Source organism: Sciurus carolinensis, chromosome 11, assembly GCF_902686445.1.
Source record: "Sciurus carolinensis chromosome 11, mSciCar1.2, whole genome shotgun sequence".
NCBI classification, from domain to species: domain Eukaryota; kingdom Metazoa; phylum Chordata; class Mammalia; order Rodentia; family Sciuridae; genus Sciurus; species Sciurus carolinensis.
In genome coordinates this window covers 62186373-62205769 of record NC_062223.1, presented here as the reverse complement: position 1 = coordinate 62205769, position 19397 = coordinate 62186373, and the positions used below count along the sequence as shown (strand labels likewise).

The window sequence follows — 19397 nt, the reverse complement described above, 5'->3', positions numbered from 1 at the left end:
TCTAACCCATTTTCATTTTTTACAAAAGGAAGTTTGAGTTCTTGAAAGGCTTACTAAATTTGCCTAATAATATTAATTCCATTTATTTAAATAATGTTAGTTAATATTTATTTAGCATTTACTATGAGTGAGGCATTTTTCATTTGTTAATCCTCATGGCAAAATGCTAGATTGGTGTTACTTTTTTGTTTTATAAATGAAGAAAGTTAGAATCAAATAGGTTAAGTAATTTTTCCAGTATTACAATATACTGAATTAGTAAATGGCTCTGAGAGATATAGGGATCAGCTTCTTGTGTTCTTTTAACTCTATCACTTTACCTTTCACAACTGCAGCCAACTTTTTAACTCCTTACATATGCTTTTTTGAGATAGAAATACTTGTAATTCTGATATTAGTATATATATGTATATTATATATATTATATAACATACATGCATATATACATATAAATTATGATTCTCTTATAATCACAAACATTGAAACCCATGGTTGGTTGTTTTTAGAAGAATAAGCTTCCACTGAAACAAAACTCTAGTAACTCTTCAATGGGTAATATAACCCATGAAAGTCCGTTTTATGGTATATACTGATTTAAAAAGGCATTAACTAAAAAGAAATTTCTTCCTTTCATTTGGACAGAAAGTTTTAAGGTAATTGATGAAAACAAAAAAAGCAACTATTAGAAAACTTCTGTGTTTCCAAAATAGGCCTAAAATAATTGTTTTTCCAAAATAGGCCAATGACGTAAATAGCAATGGTATAGAATGGAGTAGTGAAAATGATCGCCTCTTGGTCTGCCAGGTGTGCATCAAACTTGCAGATATAAATGGCCCAGCAAAAGTTCGGGACTTGCATTTGAAATGGACAGAAGGTATTGTCAATGAATTTTATGAGCAGGTAAGTTGAAACATGAGATTGGTGGAATTTTTAAGTGCTTTTTGTGAAGAAAGTACTTTTGCAGATTTAGATATCTACACTACCGTGTTTGAAATCTGAATTGCTTTGACTGAAAAGGGTTAGAAAGTGTTGTTTTCTCTGTTTCTCATTTTCTCAGCTCTGCTTGTCTTTGCTGCTAAAATTAAAAATGACAGGTTTATTACTTATCTGAAGTGAGTTGAACATATGCTTGAGTCTATAGGGAAAGACAGACTATTTGTAAGATCCTTTTCAACCTTGAGAATCTATAACCTAGAACAATTGATTTCTGAAAGAAGTGGTTTTTGAGTGATTTCAGGATTTACTCAGATATATTTAAAGAATATCAACCCACTTTCAATTTTACTATAGAAAAACAAACTTCTCCCATAGAAATATCAACTGGGCAGAAATTCAAGCAGAGAATAAAAAATTAAAGGACTAGAAATGTATATAGAGTAGATACTTAGTAGTTTTCAAGGATTCAAAGATATAAATATGCTCTTTCCTTTTTTCATTTATTTTAAAATCTTGGCTTTAAAATAATCCTACCAATTTGTAGAATCTGTGCCATTTTTGTCAAATCTTGAGGCTTCCCATAATGTAGAAGTGAACTGATTTTCCCATAAGCCTCAAATTTCATAATCTCCAAAATGTCAAACACAACTTCTCAACTTAGGAAATGGAATGATTCCTTGGGAATCCTTGTTGGCCTTAATAATAAGGAAAGATCAAAATGTCTACCAAGGGAGGACTCCTTTGTGTTAGGGCTTTCTTACCATAAACAGAAAATAATGAAGTTGAACCTGTTTCACAATGTGTGCTTACCTGGCACATCTCGTTACCCCCAGATTGTATGGTAAGAGTCTTTTACTCACCTTTGCAAGTTACAAAATACCGTACTGTGTGATCATATAAATATGTAAGTACTCCAATATTATTAATATTTTGCTACTCTGATACATTTAAATTATGTAATTTGGATTAAGGATTATTTTTGTAAGTTTATAGCATATAGTTTGCATACTCCTATATTCATTTTCAGTGATAACTAAAGCGTGCCTCAGAGTTCTCCAGTAGATTTTGTGTTCACGAAAGAGGAATTTTATGCTAAGGAAAAAGCCATCTTTATATTATCTGCATAAATTGGTAATAAAAGGTAGTGATATATATCAATTTTAGAATAACCACTATTGCAGTGAAATAACATTAAAAATGTTCATTTACATACAACTTATAAATAATTATTTTTAGAGTATATAGAATTAAATCTTATTAAACAAACTTAGAAGCCATGCCTGAGGTTGAACCCTAGCTTTTCCTTTTCATTGATAATGTGGCTTTGGTAAGTTACTTAACTTCTCTGTGCCTCAGTATTCTTGTTGATAAAATATGCATAATGATGATATACCTACTTCATAAAGGTTGCTGTGAGGATTAATAAATTTATACATGTAAAATCCTTGGAATAGTTCCTGACAACGTAAGTGCTCGATAATGTTGGCTGTATATCCCGATATAGTGCTAAAAATATTACCTCAAACAATTTCACTTCATCTTTCTAGATTTTATTCATGTTAAAGGAGAAAACTGTCATATGATACTATAGTATGTTTGAAAGCCTAGTTATCTCTTATTAGAACTATTAAACTTTCTTCTTATTTTGGCTGTGCTGTTAAACTTCTTTCATATACAGATACATAATTATAATTTTCCCAGTTTTTTTTCTATTATTCTAATTATACTGTCTTTATAGCCTTATAGCTGTTTAAGTGCAATGGACTTAGAGAAGCCAGACTCCAAGGGTATACCTATGAAATTACAGAGTCCTGTGGATTAAACCCAACTGGGGTTTTTGTTCTTGTTAATATTTTTTAGTTGTAGATGAACACGATACCTTTATTTTATTTATGGTGCTGAGGATTGAACCTAGTGCCTCACACATGCTAGGCAAATACTCCACGACTGAGCTACAATCCCAGGCCTTTTGTTTGTTTTTTTGTTTTCAGTGCTGAGGATTGAACCCATGCTTCATGTACTGGGCAAGCACTCTACTGATACCTCCAAACAAACTTCTTTTTGAAAAATATTGTTTTATTTCTTTTAGAAAACTTGTAACCATGGGGTAATCTGAGTCAGTTCTGGTTGTTTCTCGGGTTGTATTGGCTCATCACATATAAACACTGCTTGCCTGCAGAATTTATGCACTGTGAGGAATAATTAATTTCTGACCAATTTAGACAGTAGGACTAAAACGTTAATAGTACCATTTAGGGAATGCTTCACTTTGTATAATACTGCCTTTCATCACCATAGCAACCCTGTAAGGTAGATTATTACTCAAATCTTATATATGATGATACTGGCATAAGCATGGCAATACCACATTTGTTGTAAGTTGCAAAAGTAGGTTTGAAAGAACATCTGTCTGATCTCAAATTGTGCTTTGTAGAACCCCAGAAGCTACAATGGAAGGGAATCAGAAGGCAGGCAATAGGAACTATAGACCCAAATTCTCACCTCAACTGTAGTAACTCTCCTTTTACGTGTTTTATATATTGGGTTTTATGATTTAGATTCATTAGAGGGTTTTATTGGAAAAGGGGGTGGGTGGGGATTGAAAAGCACTTGCAAGATTCAGCTGTGTATATCTGAGGTATAACAAAAATGCATCCATTATGACTTTCTTTTTTAAAGAGAATCTATATTTGACATTATAGAATTTTTGCAGATTGTTAGTAAAATTACTGATACTTACTTTAAAAGGTATATATTTTTGGTGTTAACATAATATCATCTATAATGATTGATAAAGACAAAATGAGATTAAAAATTTGTTTAGAATTTCTCAAGTTGTTAGTTAAAATGATAGAATAATTAGATTCATCAACATTTCTTTGTAAAAGTTATTTTGATGTACACTATATTTTAAAAACCTAAAGATAATTTTAACAGCAAAGTTCAGTGATTGATCTTTCAACAATTAAAAACATATTTTTCTTTTTAAAATGCTCAGGGAGATGAAGAAGCAAATCTTGGTCTACCCATCAGTCCTTTCATGGATCGTTCTTCTCCTCAACTAGCAAAACTCCAAGAATCTTTTATCACTCACATAGTGGGTCCCCTGTGTAACTCCTATGATGCTGCTGGTTTGCTGCCGGGTCAGTGGGTAGAAGCAGAAGAGGATGATGATACTGAAAGTGGTGATGATGAAGATGGTGAAGAATTAGATATGGATGATGAAGAAATGGAGGACAATCTAAATCCTAGTAAGAATATAGGGAAACTGTAATTTATTTAATGTTATTCACTACACATGTCCATGTAATTTGAATTTACACCTTTGTTTCTTAGATGCAGATTCAGCAGTCGTATCTTGGGTAACTATCTAAATGTTTAGATTCACTAGTCATGTTTTGAGTAACTGCTCTGTGCTGGGTACTGGGCTAATACTATCACACAATGAGAATTCTTATTTAATAAACAGCATTTCTGGAGATATCCTCTGGCCAGTGCTCTTCAGCATACTTCACCTATGCATGGATGATAGGGCTGTCACCACCCTGAACATCTGAGGTAGGAGGATTCTAGCAGCTAGTCCTCCTCTATATCACCCCTCCTCAGACACCCTGCTCCCAGCCCCACTAGGCAGTTGTGGATTACAACTCTAGTAGCTTGCTATTATGCCCTTCACATAGACTTGGGAAACAGATCAAAACAGCGGGGAGGAAAGGAAAACATAAATTCCTTGGCTCTAAAGGGAGAATAAGTTTTGTGGCATTAAAATTGAGTTAACAGTCTATAGTAATGTATGTTTCTGTATAAGACAATGAAATCAATCATTTCCTCCTTTGTTTTAAAGTAGTAAATTATACATAGCTAGATATTTTTCCCAAGCATGATATAAATCAGAACATGTAAGATGACTATAAAGAACCTGTTCCTCATCCCCTTCACACACATGTGCCTTCTATTTAGGATTAGATAGCAAAGAGTACTCCTATGCCAATACTATCTGAGTGTCACTTTAGGAAGGTTGACTAGTTTCTAAAAATGATTAATATTCATGAAGGCAATTGTGTTAAATTGAATATGTAACAATCCCTTAAAAGGTTGTTTTTTAATTTGGGGTTGCTATGATTTTCATTTGAAATTTCAGGACTATACTTACCTTCCCCTATCCAGTTTTGTCTGTTCTTCTTTTTATTCATAACACTTAATACCATCTAATGTATTCATATTTTACTGCTTTTTATTTGTCTGGATGGTTCCACTAGGGATGTGAGTCCATAATATAGGAATTGTTTTTATCTTACTATTCACTATTATAACCTCAGTACTTACATACTTACAATATGGTGGGCATGAAGACATTTGTGGAATGAATGAATAAATGAATCATAACTGCTATGATCAAAAGATGTTTTGTTTTAAATTTCACAGAACCACAAAGAAGGAAAAGCAGAAGGCGAATATTTTGTCAGCTAATGCACCACCTCACTGAAAACCACAAGATATGGAAGGAAATCATAGAGGAAGAAGAAAAATGTAAAGCTGAGGGAAATAAACTGCAGGTAGAGAAAACCTCCTTATCTCAAGCAGATGATATTCAGGTCATTGAAGAAGCAGATGAAGAGGAAGAACGACAGTTTGAATAAAAGAAGTCATACAGAAGAAACCTAGAAGGCAGTGCCCAGGGTCAGAAATCATTACCTAATGTTCACTGTGCTGACTTTCAACTGACCAGTCCCACATGGACAGGCCTTAATACTGTGAGAGGATCCTTGGCTGTGTTGTCAATTTCCCACTCCTAAGCACTTTCATCACATGTACTAGAAAAATACTCTTAGAGCTCCGTTTCAGTTGACCCTTGTTGCAAAGCCCTTATTCAAAGTCTTCACTGGTGTTTAAATACTTCGTGAAAATGCTGCTTTGCTGGGTAGTGAGATTTCATTTTTCATGGGGGAGGGGTCTGTAATGAAAACCTCAAGTGACTTACTTTAGTTTCCAAAGTGGCCAGAACTTTCTGCTTCTGTGAAAACAGGATTCATTTTTAGTTCCAAATGTGTCTTTTATGTCTTTGAACATTTTGAAAAGTCTGTGCCTATCTAAAAAGAATCCATGTGGCCTTTCTGAGGAATTTCTGCTAAATGCAATACACTGTTCAGTGCTGTTCTACCAGCTAGGATTATCCATGAAGGACCGAGTGACCTTTGTTATATTTAACAAAATCCAGGTGCATCAATTTCTGATGCTTTTTACTGTTGTGTATTATCTACTATGTATGTTTTATTTCTGCTCAGAGTATTCAGGTTTGCCATGGACATCAGAAGTCTAAATTCTGGTCTTACTGACTTTATGTTCCATGGTTGAGTTTTAAAGCTGTTTAACAATGAAGGAATTTTATTCTTTAGTCATGTTTTTACTCTTGCTCAGGATTAGTATTTTTAAACATTTAGTTAATATAAACAGCATAGATTTGTTAGAAGAAAAAAGTTGTCCTAATATTGATGTTAACCTTTTATGATATTAGCATCATTTTCTGTTCCTAGATAAATTTGAGACTAATTAAAACCAAGGAAAAGGATATATCTGTCTTTTGCCTTAATGTAAAATCAAATGAAATTAATTCTATCAAAGATAAAGAACAAAAGAAATATGGTGAGTTCTAAAGGATAAATATGTTGAATAAATAAATAATTGGAATATGTAGTTATCTTTATATCCATATCTTAGACATCATGTGTTAATTTCTTTCTGCCTCAAGACCGCATGACAGGAATGATCTGTCACTACTCAAAAATCCTAAAGTCCAACTACAAGACTGATTTCTGAGGTAAAGCAAATGATGGAAAATACATAATTTTATATAAAAATGAAATATTTTAGTATGTAATTTCACACCAAAGCATATAACTAAATTACCACATTAAGATGATTATACATAAAGTGAACCATATTTACAATATTTATGAATTTGTTAGGCTGTGGTTATGTACCCTAGTTGTAAAAAATATTTTAAGTTACAAAGAGCAGTCAAGATGTTATCAAGCTGGTAAACTAATATTTTGGAGCCATGAAACTTTGGAGACAAACTACTAATTTCCATGTTAATTCTTATAATATCAATAGTTTCTTACCTACCTAGAAATATTTGGGTTATCAGAAAGATACCAATTAAAGCTCTACTGAAGTGTTAGCATTTTTGATCTTACACAGTATCATGATAATATTTAATGAATCACTAAGCTTTATTTATTAAATATGTTGAGTGCTAAGTTCTTTTCTGCTATTTTTGCAACCATTGCCACACCATTTGTAAACTGGTCCCACCATATATTACTGAGTAATAAAATTTTAACTGAAAATTTGTTGACTTTGTGTGTGTGTGTATGTATACACACATATATGTCCTGTGCTTACAGATCTCTAAAATACATTGTGTCCTACATAAATGTATTTCTGCTATTTCTTTCCTGCAGAATACAGCATATACATATGTGTATAAGTTCATACATGTGCATGCATGTATAAAGATACCCAAATTTTTATACTATTATGTTAGAGAAATTTTATATTAGCATTGTTTATATTTATATTTTATTTTCTTGAAAGAAGTGTGCTTTTATTCTGTTAACAATATTATTACTGTGAACTCATTTTAATTTAATTCTTAAATTATTTAATCCTTGCTAGATTATGTAGGTCAAAATAACAGACCAAGGAAACTGAAAAAAGTATCCCTGCTAAAATTTTAAAATTCATAATCATAAGAAGTGAACATGAGAATATATTAAATATACATAGCACTGTCAGAAGGACTCTTACTTGAGAAATTGCCATAAGATATATTGCAAGTTTTCTTTATGTGTATGCTGGGGATGGAACCCACATGCTAGGCAAGCACTCTATCACTGAGCTATACCCCCATCTTGTATTGTAGATCCTATTTGGTTGCTACTGAATCAGATTAATTTTTATTAAATATTCTTTTGACTAATTTGTTGTAAATCACTGGTACTAGAAATATTTAGTAACATCTGTGTGCTTACGGATACTTCTCTCCATAAAAATCTATTTTAAAAATTTATTTCAGTATTTGAAATCTGTTTTCTGCTATTCTCACTACTTAGCTTTTCTTTTTCCTTTAATAAGCAACCTGGAGATTCTAGTATTGCTTATAGAGTTAGAAATTCCCCTACCACTCTAGATTTCATCACCTCATAGAGACAAACTTTACAAAAAAGATAAGTAGAGCCAACTAATGTGAGCAGCTCTAGAGGGAGTGTGGGATAGCAGTAACAGGAAGAACAGTGATGAACAACTTTTCAGAAGAAGACTTTCAAGCTGAGAGCTCAAGTGTTAAGAGCTTGACATTTTAGATATTTTCCTTTCTTTGTAAATTATAGCAGTATCATTTGTATTTATATATTATTTCAGTAACTATAATATGTTTTGAAAATTTTGAGGGGAAAAATGCCAAATATCATCTTCAGGTGGTAGAATCATGTATTGATTTGGGATAACATACTGTTAAAGTCAAAACTAAAATTTTGATACTTTCCCCACCAAAATTCAGGTTCTTTGAGTCACAATGTTTATTATTTGAATTTTAGGTAAATTTATAAAGGGTTTGTAGAAGTATGAAATGTGGGAGAATTAAATTTATACAGAAAATTATCAGAAATCTAGTGGTTTGAAATCAGTAATTAAATGTATTTTTCTTCCTTTATTCTTTAAAAAACTAAACTGTAAACATTTCAATAACCATCACTCGTAATCTTAAAAGCTCAGCTTCTTACTGGAAAGCCTGATGAGATAATGTATGATGAATCTCAAATCTGGGCATTCATTTATTCAGCTTTAAAACTTTTTTTTATTCTCATAAGAAAATTCTTCAATATTCAAAAACAAAAACGTGTAATATTGGAAAATATGTTTTCCTTCTATGCAGACCTTGAACCATTTCTCCTTCCTAAATCAAGCTTCTTTTAGAAGTATTTTATATATTAATGAACACATACTTTCATTATGTGAAACACATACTTTCATTGATATTTTCTCTTTAGTATTTATCTCAAAAAATGTTTTGAAGAGAGAAAAGAAAAATCTGAAATATCTTTCATGAAAACTGACACTACGTTTCTTTCTTAAACTTTAACCAAATCTAAAACAAAAGTTAACTTGAACATGATTGTTTGTATGTAGTAAGAGAAAAACAGGATATATATAGAGGCCAGGAGAAGAAAAACCATCCTGATGTTGAAGCCAAAAAAATTTAGGGTGGTTAGAACATGGAATGCAAAAAGAGGGATTGGTTAATGAAAAGGGATGGTGGTTAATGAAGGCCCTTGTAAAGCATGACATGCCATAAACTTAATTCTTAAGGAAATGAGAAACAGTTTTAATCTAGAAGAGTAACATGATTATATTTATATTTTATGAGGATCATTCAGATAGCATCTAATTTTGAATTGTTAACCAAAAATTATGGGAGGTAATTGTTTTGGGCTGAGCTCCTGCCCTAGACCCCATCATACCAGACCAAGTCAAAATCGAGTCATTCATGCTAAAAGCAACATTATCAGATTGAAACTTTCAAACTTTTAGGAAACAGATCCCCAAGAGATCAGATTTTCCTAAAAACAGGAGATTCCAGTCTATCCAAAATAGCTCAACGCAATAAGTCTTCTCTGCTTTAACCCTTAAAAAAAATAAAGGCAACCTCATGTTAATCCATAAGTTCTTTTTCTATTACTCTTTCTTTGTTCCCACTTTACAAATCCACTATTCTGTCATTGATTGGTGGGAGCTATCTTTCTATTTTGTAGAATGGAAGCTGCCTTGAGTTATGAACCCTAAATAAAAGCCTGTGACACCTATAATTAAATGTGTCATAATTTTATCTTTTGGCAGTTCTAATTTTGTCTTTTGATAGCATGAAAAAGCAAGAATTAGGCATAGAGAGATCCTTGTGGTCTTGGCTAGGATAGGTTGTATAGGTTGACAACAGGGAAGTGAATGGATTTGAGATTAATATAGATCAATTACCCTGGTGATTAATTGGATATGGCAGTAAAAAAGAGGTGATGACTCTTGGATTTCTGATCTGGACAACTGTCAATGTAAGTTATTGAGATACAGGGTTTATCAGAGAAAGTAGATTTGTGATGTGATAGAGGGTGAGGAGATGAATTCAGATTGGAGCAAGATGAGACTGAGGGGCTTGAGACATTCAGGTTATTTCAGTATAGGTGTGGAGCTTGGAAGAAAGACGTGGGCTAGAAATATGGATTTGAGTGTGAACAAACACCTGATAATGAAAACTACAGGATGGAGTCAGATTTTACATATTTCTTGGCAAAGTGACAAGAAAAGGTGGCCTAGTTTAGAACTGTGGGAAACACTAACCTTTAACGACAAGAGGAGAAGGAGCCTTAAGAAAAAGTGGCTGTAGAGGTAAAAAGGAAAAGAAGAGCATAATATGTTAGAAGCCAAGGTAAAAGTGTCTTACAATAAGGCAGCATGATAAGGAATGTTAACTGTTGCCTGAAGGATAGAATAATATGAAATCTCAAAATGTTTGTTTATTTTAGCAACAAAGATGTCACTAGTTGCAAGAGGAGTTCAGTGGAATAATGAGACAAAAGTCAGATTACTTTAGGTTAAAAAGTGGGAGACTCAACAAATTAGGCTGCTGGTGCTAAGAAAGATGAAATAATGTACTTACCACAACAGAACTGGTTTCATTGTTAGACATAAGAGAAATCTCCAAGGGTTTTGAAATTTGGTTTTATTCCATTTTAGAATAGAAACCAGAGCAGAATCCCTAAGTGTTAAACTATGCCATCTAATTTCAATGCCTAAGCTGACATTTGAATTTAAACCTTGGTATAATCACAAGGTGAAAGAGTAGAATTTGAAAATTCTTAATTAAGATAGGGACCTTGAGGCAACCAGAGTAACCACAATAGTATGTATTTCTTGAAAACTCTTAAGTGATATGCTGCTGCTGGTGGTCCACAAACTACACTTCACTAGAAAGATTCTAAAGCATATACTTCATGAGGAAGCAAAATAAGCCCAGAGGAAAGAGGGAGATGAAAGAAGGTTAAGTAAATAAATTAGGAAACAAGTAGCTAAATCTAAACAATCATGTATATGAACTAAAATCAATTATTATTTGTAGAACTTTAAAAAAAGAACACAAAAATCTTGGATAATAAGAGAGGTAAATCAATAAAGTATATTTTAGGAAGGAGATTAAGATATTAGACTTGTTAAATTATGTATGTCACTAAAATTTCAAGGAGAACCATTAAAAGTATAAAAAGTTTATAGCTTCTAAACAAGTAGAGGGGAAAAGAAAACAATATATTAATAAAGATGCAGTAGATAAAAAAAGAATCATACAATAATAGGAGAAATAGAATAAAATAAAAAAGGTAGGAATACATTTTAAAATATCTGCACCCACAATAAACATAAATAGACTGTATTTGCCAATCAAAAAGTCCATCTTCATTTTTAAATATACATTTACACATTACTTACAATGTATTAGGCATTGTTCTTAATGATTTACCATCTGTATATATTAATTTGTATTTCATCACAATCCTATAAGGTAGGTATGGCATTATTTCTTTTTTGCAGAGGAGGAAAATGAAGAACAGTAACTTGCCTATGGAGCCACAGCTAATAATTGGATCAAACAGGTGAATCTAAATCTTACATTGGTTAGTCTGGCTTGAGTCAGTGCTTTTTACTGTTATGCCACATTGTTTCACAAATGTATTTCAGCAGTATGCTATTAACAGTAGACATATTTAAAACATGAAAATAAGAAGTTGAAGGAGAACAGTGGGGGGTGGGGAAGATACAAAGCCCAAGTTCCTAAAGAATAAACTTAAGCCAAAACTGACATTTAAGATGAAAAGCATTAATATAAGGGATGGAGAGTCACTACACAATGTTTAAGTTTTTATATAAAAGGAATGAAATGATAAGCATATCTAACAAAGTAGCTTAAAAGATGCACAAATCAAGAGTTCATGGAACTACACAGAAAAAAATTGGCAAATTCATAGTGAGAAGTTTAAGAGACCCAAAATTAATAAAAATATAAATAAGAGGCTATCTTTTCTCCATTATATGTTTTTGGCACCTTTGTCTAGTATGAGATAACTGTATTTATGTAGTTTGGCTCTGTGTCCTCTATTCTATTCTGTACCATTGGTCTACCTGTCTATTTTGTTGCCAATACCAGGCCGTTTTTGTTACTATTCCTCTGTAGTATAACTGAAGGTCCAGTATTGTGATACTTCTTGCTTTGCTCTTCCTGCTCAGGATTGCTTTAGCTATTCTGGGTCTCTTATTGTTCCAGATGAATTTCATGATTGCTTTCTCTATTTCCATGAGGTACATCCTTGGGATTTTTTTTTTATTATTTTATTGTAAACAAATGGGATACATGTTGTTTCTCTGTTTGTACATGGCGTAAAGGCATACCATTTGTGTAATCATAAATTTACATAGGGTAATGCTGTTTGATTCATTCTGTTATTTTTTCCCTTCCCCCCACCCCTCCCACCCCTTTTCCCTCTATACAGTCCTTCCTTCCTCCATTCTTGCTCCCCTCCCTAACCCTAACTCTAACCCTAACACTAACCCCTCCCACCCCCCATTATATGTCATCAACCACTTATTAGCGATATCATTTGTCCTTTGTTTTTTTGAGATTGGCTTATCTCACTTAGCATGATATTCTCCAGTTTCATCCATTTGCCTGCAAATGCCATAATTTTATCATTCTTTATGGCTGAGTAATATTCCATTGTATATATATACCACATTTTCTTTATCCATTCATCAATTGAAGGACATCTAGGTTGGTTCCACAATCTGGCTATTGTGAACTGAGCAGCTATGAACATTGATGTGGTTGTATCTCTGTAATATGCTGATTTTAAGTCCTTTGGGTATAGGCCAAGGAGTGGGAGAGCTGGGTCAAATGGTGGTTCCATTCCAAGTTTTCTAAGGAATCTCCACACTGCTTTCCAGAGTGGCTGCACTAATTTGCAACCCCACCAGCAATGTATGAGTGTACCTTTTTCCCCACATCCTCGCCAACACCTGTTGTTGCTTGTATTCTTGATAATCACCATTCTAATTGGGGTGAGATGGAATCTTAGGGTGGTTTTGATTTGCATTTCTCTTATTACTAGAGATGTTGAACATTTTTCCATATGTTTGTTGATTGCTTGTAGATCTTCTTCTGTGAAGTGTCTATTCATTTCCTTAGCCCATTTGTCGATTGGATTATTTGCATTCTTGGTGTAGAGTTTTTTGAGTTCTTTATAGATTCTGGAGATTAGTGCTCTATCTGAAGTATGATTGGCAAAGATTTTCTCCCACTCTGTAGGCTCTTTCTTTGCATTGCTGATAGTTTCCTTTGCTGAGAGAAAGCTTTTTAGTTTGAATCTATCCCAGTTATTAATTCTTGCTTTTATTTCTTGTGCTATGGGAGTCCTGTTGAGGAAGTCTGATCCTAAGCCGACATGTTGAAGCTCTGGACCTACTTTTTCTTCTATAAGATGCACGGTCTCTGGTCTGATTCTGAGGTCTTTAATCCATTTTGAGTTTAGTTTCGTGCATGGTGAGAGATATGGGTTTAGTTTCATTCTGTTGCATATGGATTTCCAATTCTCCCAGCACCATTTGTTGAAGAGGCTATCTTTTCTCCATTGCATATTTTTGGCTCCTTTGTCCTTGGGATTTTAATTGGAATTGCATTAAATTTGTATAGCATTTTTGGTAGTATGGCCCTTTTGACAATATTAATTCTGCCTATCCAAGAACATAGGAGCTCTTTCCATCTTCTAAGGTGTTCTTTAATTTCTTTCTTTAGTGTTCTGTAGTTCTCACTGTAAAGGTCTTTCACCTCTTTTGTCAGATTTATTCCCAAGTTTGTTTGTTTTTTTTTTTTGAGGCTAATTTCTCTTTCAGAGGGTTCATCACTTACTGGAAGTCTATATGCAGCAAAATGAAACTAAACTTCTATCTCTCACCCTGCACAAAAGTCAACTCAAAATGGACCAAGGAACTAGGAATTAGATTAGAGACCCTGAACCTAATAGAAGAAAAAGTAGGTCCAAATTTTCATCATGTTGGATTACTACCAGACTTCATTAACGTAACTACAAAAGCACAAGAAATAAAAGCAGGAATCAATAAGTGGGATAGATTCAAACTAAAAAGTTTTTTCTCAGCAAAGGAAACAATGTGAAGAGAGAGCCTACAGAGTGGGAGAAAATCTTTTGTCACATGCACTTCAGATAAAGCACTGATCTCCAGAATTTATAAAGAACTCAAAAAACTTTACACCAAGAATACAAATAACCCAATCAATAAATGGGCTAAGGAAATGAGCAGACACCTCACAGAAGATCTACAAGCAATCAATAAATATATGAGAATATGTTCAACATCTCTAGTAATGAGAAATGCAAATCAAAACTACCCTAAGATTCCATCTCATCCCAATTAGAATGTCTTTATCAAGAATACAAGCAACAATAGTGTGTTGGCAAGGATGTGGGGAAAAAGGTACACTCATACATTGCTGGTGGGGTTGCAAATTGGTGCAGCCACTCTGGAAAGCAGTATGGAGATTCCTCAGAAAACTCAGAATGGAGCCGCCATTTGACCCTGCTATCCCACTCCTTGGTCCATACCCAAAGGACTTAAAATCAGCATAGTACAGTGATGCAGCTACATCAATGTTTATAGCAGCTAAATTCACAATAGCTAGATTGTAGAACCAACCTAGATGCCCTTCAACAGATGAATGGATAAAGTGTGATATATATATGCAATGGGATATTATTCAGTCATAAGAAGAGTAAAAGTATGGCATTTGCAGGTAAGTGGATGGAGTTAGAGAATATCATGCTTAAGTGAAATAATCCCAAAAAACCAAGGGCTGAATGATTTCTCTGATAAGTGGATGATGATCCATAACGGGGTGGGGAAGATAAGGGAAGAATGGAAGGATGGATTTGGTAGAGGGAAATGAGGGGTGGGGAGTGTGTGGGGGGAAGGAAAGATAACAGAATGAAACAAACATCATTACCCTATGTACATGTATGATTACGCAAATGGTATGACTCTACTTTATGTACAACCAGAGAAACAATAGTTGTACCCCATTTGTGTACAGTGAATCAAAATTTTAAAAAGTGAAAAAAAAAATCTAAATAAGCAGCACAGTTAGTTCTGACATAGAACCTAAAATGTGAGAATTAGAGAATATTTTTTTCCTAAATATCCAAAGAACATTTTCAAAAGTTGACTATAAAGGCAAGTCTTAATAAATCTCAAAGACTATCATACAAAACATGTTCTTTGACAAGGCAATTAGAAATAGGCAATAATAATTTTGAAAAATAAGTATGCTTGATAGGTTGAAGAAACCTCCTAAATAAGGATCAAAAAAGAAATAATGAGAATTTAAACATAAGAAATGAATGATAATTAAAACACCCATACTACCTTCAGAAATTTATGAGATACAATGAATACAGTATGGTACTTGAGACTTATGGCATTAAATATTTATATTAGAAGAAAGACTAATAATTTAATTAGCTAAGTGTCCAGCTTAAGAAGTTAGAGTCAGACATTAGAACAAAATTCAGATAAAGAATATAAATCAAATAATTCTTAGATCAGTTCATGAAATAGAAAACAAAGGTATAGTAAAGAAGTTTAACAAGCCTAAGAGAAAAGCTCAAATATTGATATTAAGAATGAAAAAGGCCTAAATTAGAAAATAATATTTTGAACTGTTTATGTCAATAAATTTGAAAACTTAGACAAAATGAAAAACTTCTTGTAAAAATAAAAAGAAATATCATGATGAAAATAATATTTTAAAAGTTTTTTTTCAAAATGGAGTCAGGAGGCCATTAAGAAGCAGGATTTAAGTACAACTCCAGCTATTGTCTACCAATGTGAACTTTGGTTATCATCTGAGCACAGGCATCTGGAATAATTAACATTATGCCCACAGACTCAAGATACATATTCAAGAGGTTTTCAGACTCTGTTTTATGGATATTTTTAATTAATACATACATAGTTTTCTTCATCTTCTATTGGTCACATGCAGTACCTGTTGTTTCCCCACAAGACAATTTTTTACTGCCTTATAATAAATTAACACTCTTTGCTCAATGTAAGCTCTCACCTTCTCTGCTGCCTTTGGACCACTGATTCAGAGCTACCTAAACTTATACCTACCAAAGTACAATTCTTAAGACCCCAAATAAAGTCCTTTTACTTCTGCAGTTTCTGAGTTTGGACTGATCAACATCCTAGAGAAATAAAATTTACTAAAATTCTCCCAAAATAATTAGAAATCCCAAATAAATATATAACCAATAAAAAATTCCAACAGTATTTAAAATCTATTGCCCACCCTAACACACACACACACACCCCACCCGGTAAGATGATTTTATTAGCAAATTCTACAGTGTAGGAACTGAGTATTCTAAATTAAAACAAACTATTCCAGATTATTTAGAGAAAAAAAAACATTAACTGAACCCTTCTACAAGCTGTTACTTTGATATCAAACCTAAGAACATAAGAAGGGAAAAATTATAAACCAATTTTACTCATTAACTCAGTTGCAGAATTTATAAATAATATACTTGCATACTGGATTTATTCCAGGAATGTAAAGGTGGATTACCATTAGAATGGATTGATGTGATTATCATATTAACCAATTAGAGGAGAAAAAGAAGACTATCTCTATAGTTGCAAAAAATTACTTGACAAAAGTCATCCTTTCATCATTTAAGAAAGAATAAAGAAATGAAAGAAGGAAAATGGGAGGGAGGAAGGAAGAGATAAACCTGGAATAGAAGGGAACTTAAATTTTTGGGTATGAACAAAATAGACTACAGCAAATGTCTCACTTAATGATGAAATGATAGAATCATTCCTTAAAGAGGAATGTACACTACCATCAATTTTCATTAGCACTGTGCTGGAGATTCTAATCATAGTAGTCAAAAAAAAAAGAGCCCAAACAAGTGGAAATGAAACAATACTGTCATTTAGACGATGTGATTGTCCAATACGAAAATTCCAATGAATTTAGGGGAAAATTATTTAAAATTTTAGAATTATTAGGAAGTTTAGCACTATTGTCATATACTTTCAGTATTCAAATTTCAACTGTATTTTTATAGAACAGCATCAAATTCAGCTGTTACCAATTTTAGTTTGGAAGTGGTCCCTCAAGTTCATGGTCCCAGAACTCCATCTTGAAGAGGATTCTTATACAGTCCAAATTCCCTATAGGGGGTTCTTTACTCTTTTAAGGAAAGCTTTTAAAGAGGGTATTCACAATTAATTTAATCAGAAAGACAGTAAAGTGGGTATCTGGTTTCTAGAGTTTTGTCTAGGTCTCTGGTTTCCACATTACCAACCTCAGTGAAGACACAAAAGATCCAAAAAGATAGGAATAATCGATCTACCAGTAAGAAGAAATTTAAGAAAAAATATTATTTCCTTGCAATTAAATTCAAATAACCGCTTTCAGTAAAGGATAAATGAAGTGGAGCCGGTTTAATAAGACCTCTAAGAATAAAAGTCCTAGGAGGTGTTGTCAGGTTAAAAAAAAAAAGGAAACCTTAAATTGCATTCCTTAAAATCTGCATCCACTCCATTCTGAAACAGTCAGATGATATGTTTTAAAAGGAACATTGGTAAATTAAAAGATTCAGAAAAGGGTGGTAAGAACCAAACTGCATGAAAAACCTAGGATATTTAGCTTGCAGAAGCAAATAATCATAGAGGAACCTGAATGAAAGCTATCTTTAAATATTTAAAGTGAGGGCCACTTACAGAACCAGGCATAAATTAATGAAGTGGAAATGGTGGGATACATATATATCTTGTAAAAAACTCATCTCCAGTTGTTCAAAATGCCAGTCCAAATTGATGTGATTTCCATGTTTTCTCAAGAAAAGTTGAAAATACTGGACACATTGGCTCTCGCCTATATTGTCAGCTACTTGGGAGGCTGAGGCAGGAGGATCAAAAATTCAAGGCCAGCCTGGGCAACTTAAGGAGACCCTGCCTCAGAATAAAAAACAAAAAGAGCTGCAGGTGTAGCTCAGTGGTGGAGTGCCCCTGGATTCAATATCTAGTACCAGAAAAACCAACAAGAACACCTGAAAATTCACAATTTTACAAAATATCTCCTGATTTTAAATTAACTAATTTTACTTTTATACTTAAAACTTTTATTAATCATTACTCTGTATAATACTTAGAATAGTCAAAAAATTATTCAGTTTTTTTCAGTATAGAGGACCATCTGCTTTGGGAGGTAATTTATAAATGGAATATTTACATATAAAAATGAGTATAATAATGAGTAAATTTTTAAATATTTGTGTGAAATATCCTCATATAAAAAAGCCAAACAAAAATATACACACCAAATCAAAATGTTATAGAGCAAACAGCTCCGTAAAGCAAATATTGCTGACTCCCCTAGAAGCCCTTCCAGTGTCCCTTCCCAATCAAAATTCCCTTCTTCCACACTAACATAACCACTAACCTGACTTTTGTGTCTCTAAATGTCTTTCAGCTTCTGCAGTGAAGGTTACTAGGGTCACACATAATATTCTAGGTTCAATATCTTGACAATATCATGTGTTTGTCTTCCAACATGCTACTGTCCTTACATGAAGTTAGCAATCATCTCATCTCTTCAATTTTTTCTATTTATTCTTCATGGCATTCCTTGGCATCTGGAATCTCTGGCTTGATGTCATTCATCAGTTTTTGAAAATTCTCAACCTTCTGTCTCAGTCTTTCTCTTCTCTCTGGCTCTTCAAGTATGCAAATGTCAGACCTTGCATCTACTATGTCCTATATAATTTTGACGAATTATATTTTTCCTGGAAGACTATCCATTTCACTCAGGTCTTCAGACTTCTTTGCATTGAGTAGTATCAATCAGTTTCTTATGATTATTGAAATTGTTTTGTGATTATTATTCCTTGTTTTTTTTTGTATTTTGAGTAGTTTTGCTGTCTTCCCCTTTTCCTTCATTAATCAAGCTAGCTAATGGTTTGTCTGATTCAAGAGTCAGCAACACTTTTTTTTTGTAAAGGGACAGATAGTAAATATTTTAAGCTTTGCAAACCAATTACATTATATAAGTATTTTAGTGAGAGAAATTTCTCTACAAAAATTTTGATATTCAAAATATAATAACAGTATATTTTTTCAAAACCTTTAACCTACGTTTTAAGTATCTGTTTTACACGACATAATGAAGCACTGAATTTATTTTGGATTCTAATATGAACAACTTTTTAAAGGTGTGATAAGTCCATGTACATTTATTCATGTTACTATACAGACCTTAATTCTTTATATTACTTGGC

The 19397-nt window shown here is 32.9% G+C and overlaps 2 protein-coding genes across 4 annotated transcripts in view; one reads left to right on the top strand and one right to left on the bottom strand.

Annotated features, from left to right (window-relative positions):
- The window catches only part of Pde3b (phosphodiesterase 3B), a 184534-nt gene extending 176508 nt beyond the window's left edge, over positions 1–8026 (top strand). Inside the window, exons 14-16 of the mRNA XM_047516255.1 lie at positions 739–900; positions 3935–4187; positions 5362–8026. Of these exons, the coding sequence (XP_047372211.1) occupies positions 739–900; positions 3935–4187; positions 5362–5576 (630 nt within the window). The 3' untranslated portion in view covers positions 5577–8026. The remainder of the gene's footprint in view (positions 1–738; positions 901–3934; positions 4188–5361) is intronic.
- The window catches only part of LOC124958302 (vitamin D 25-hydroxylase), a 78908-nt gene that overhangs the window by 43318 nt on the left and 16193 nt on the right, over positions 1–19397 (bottom strand). The gene's annotated exons all lie outside the window — the stretch shown is intronic.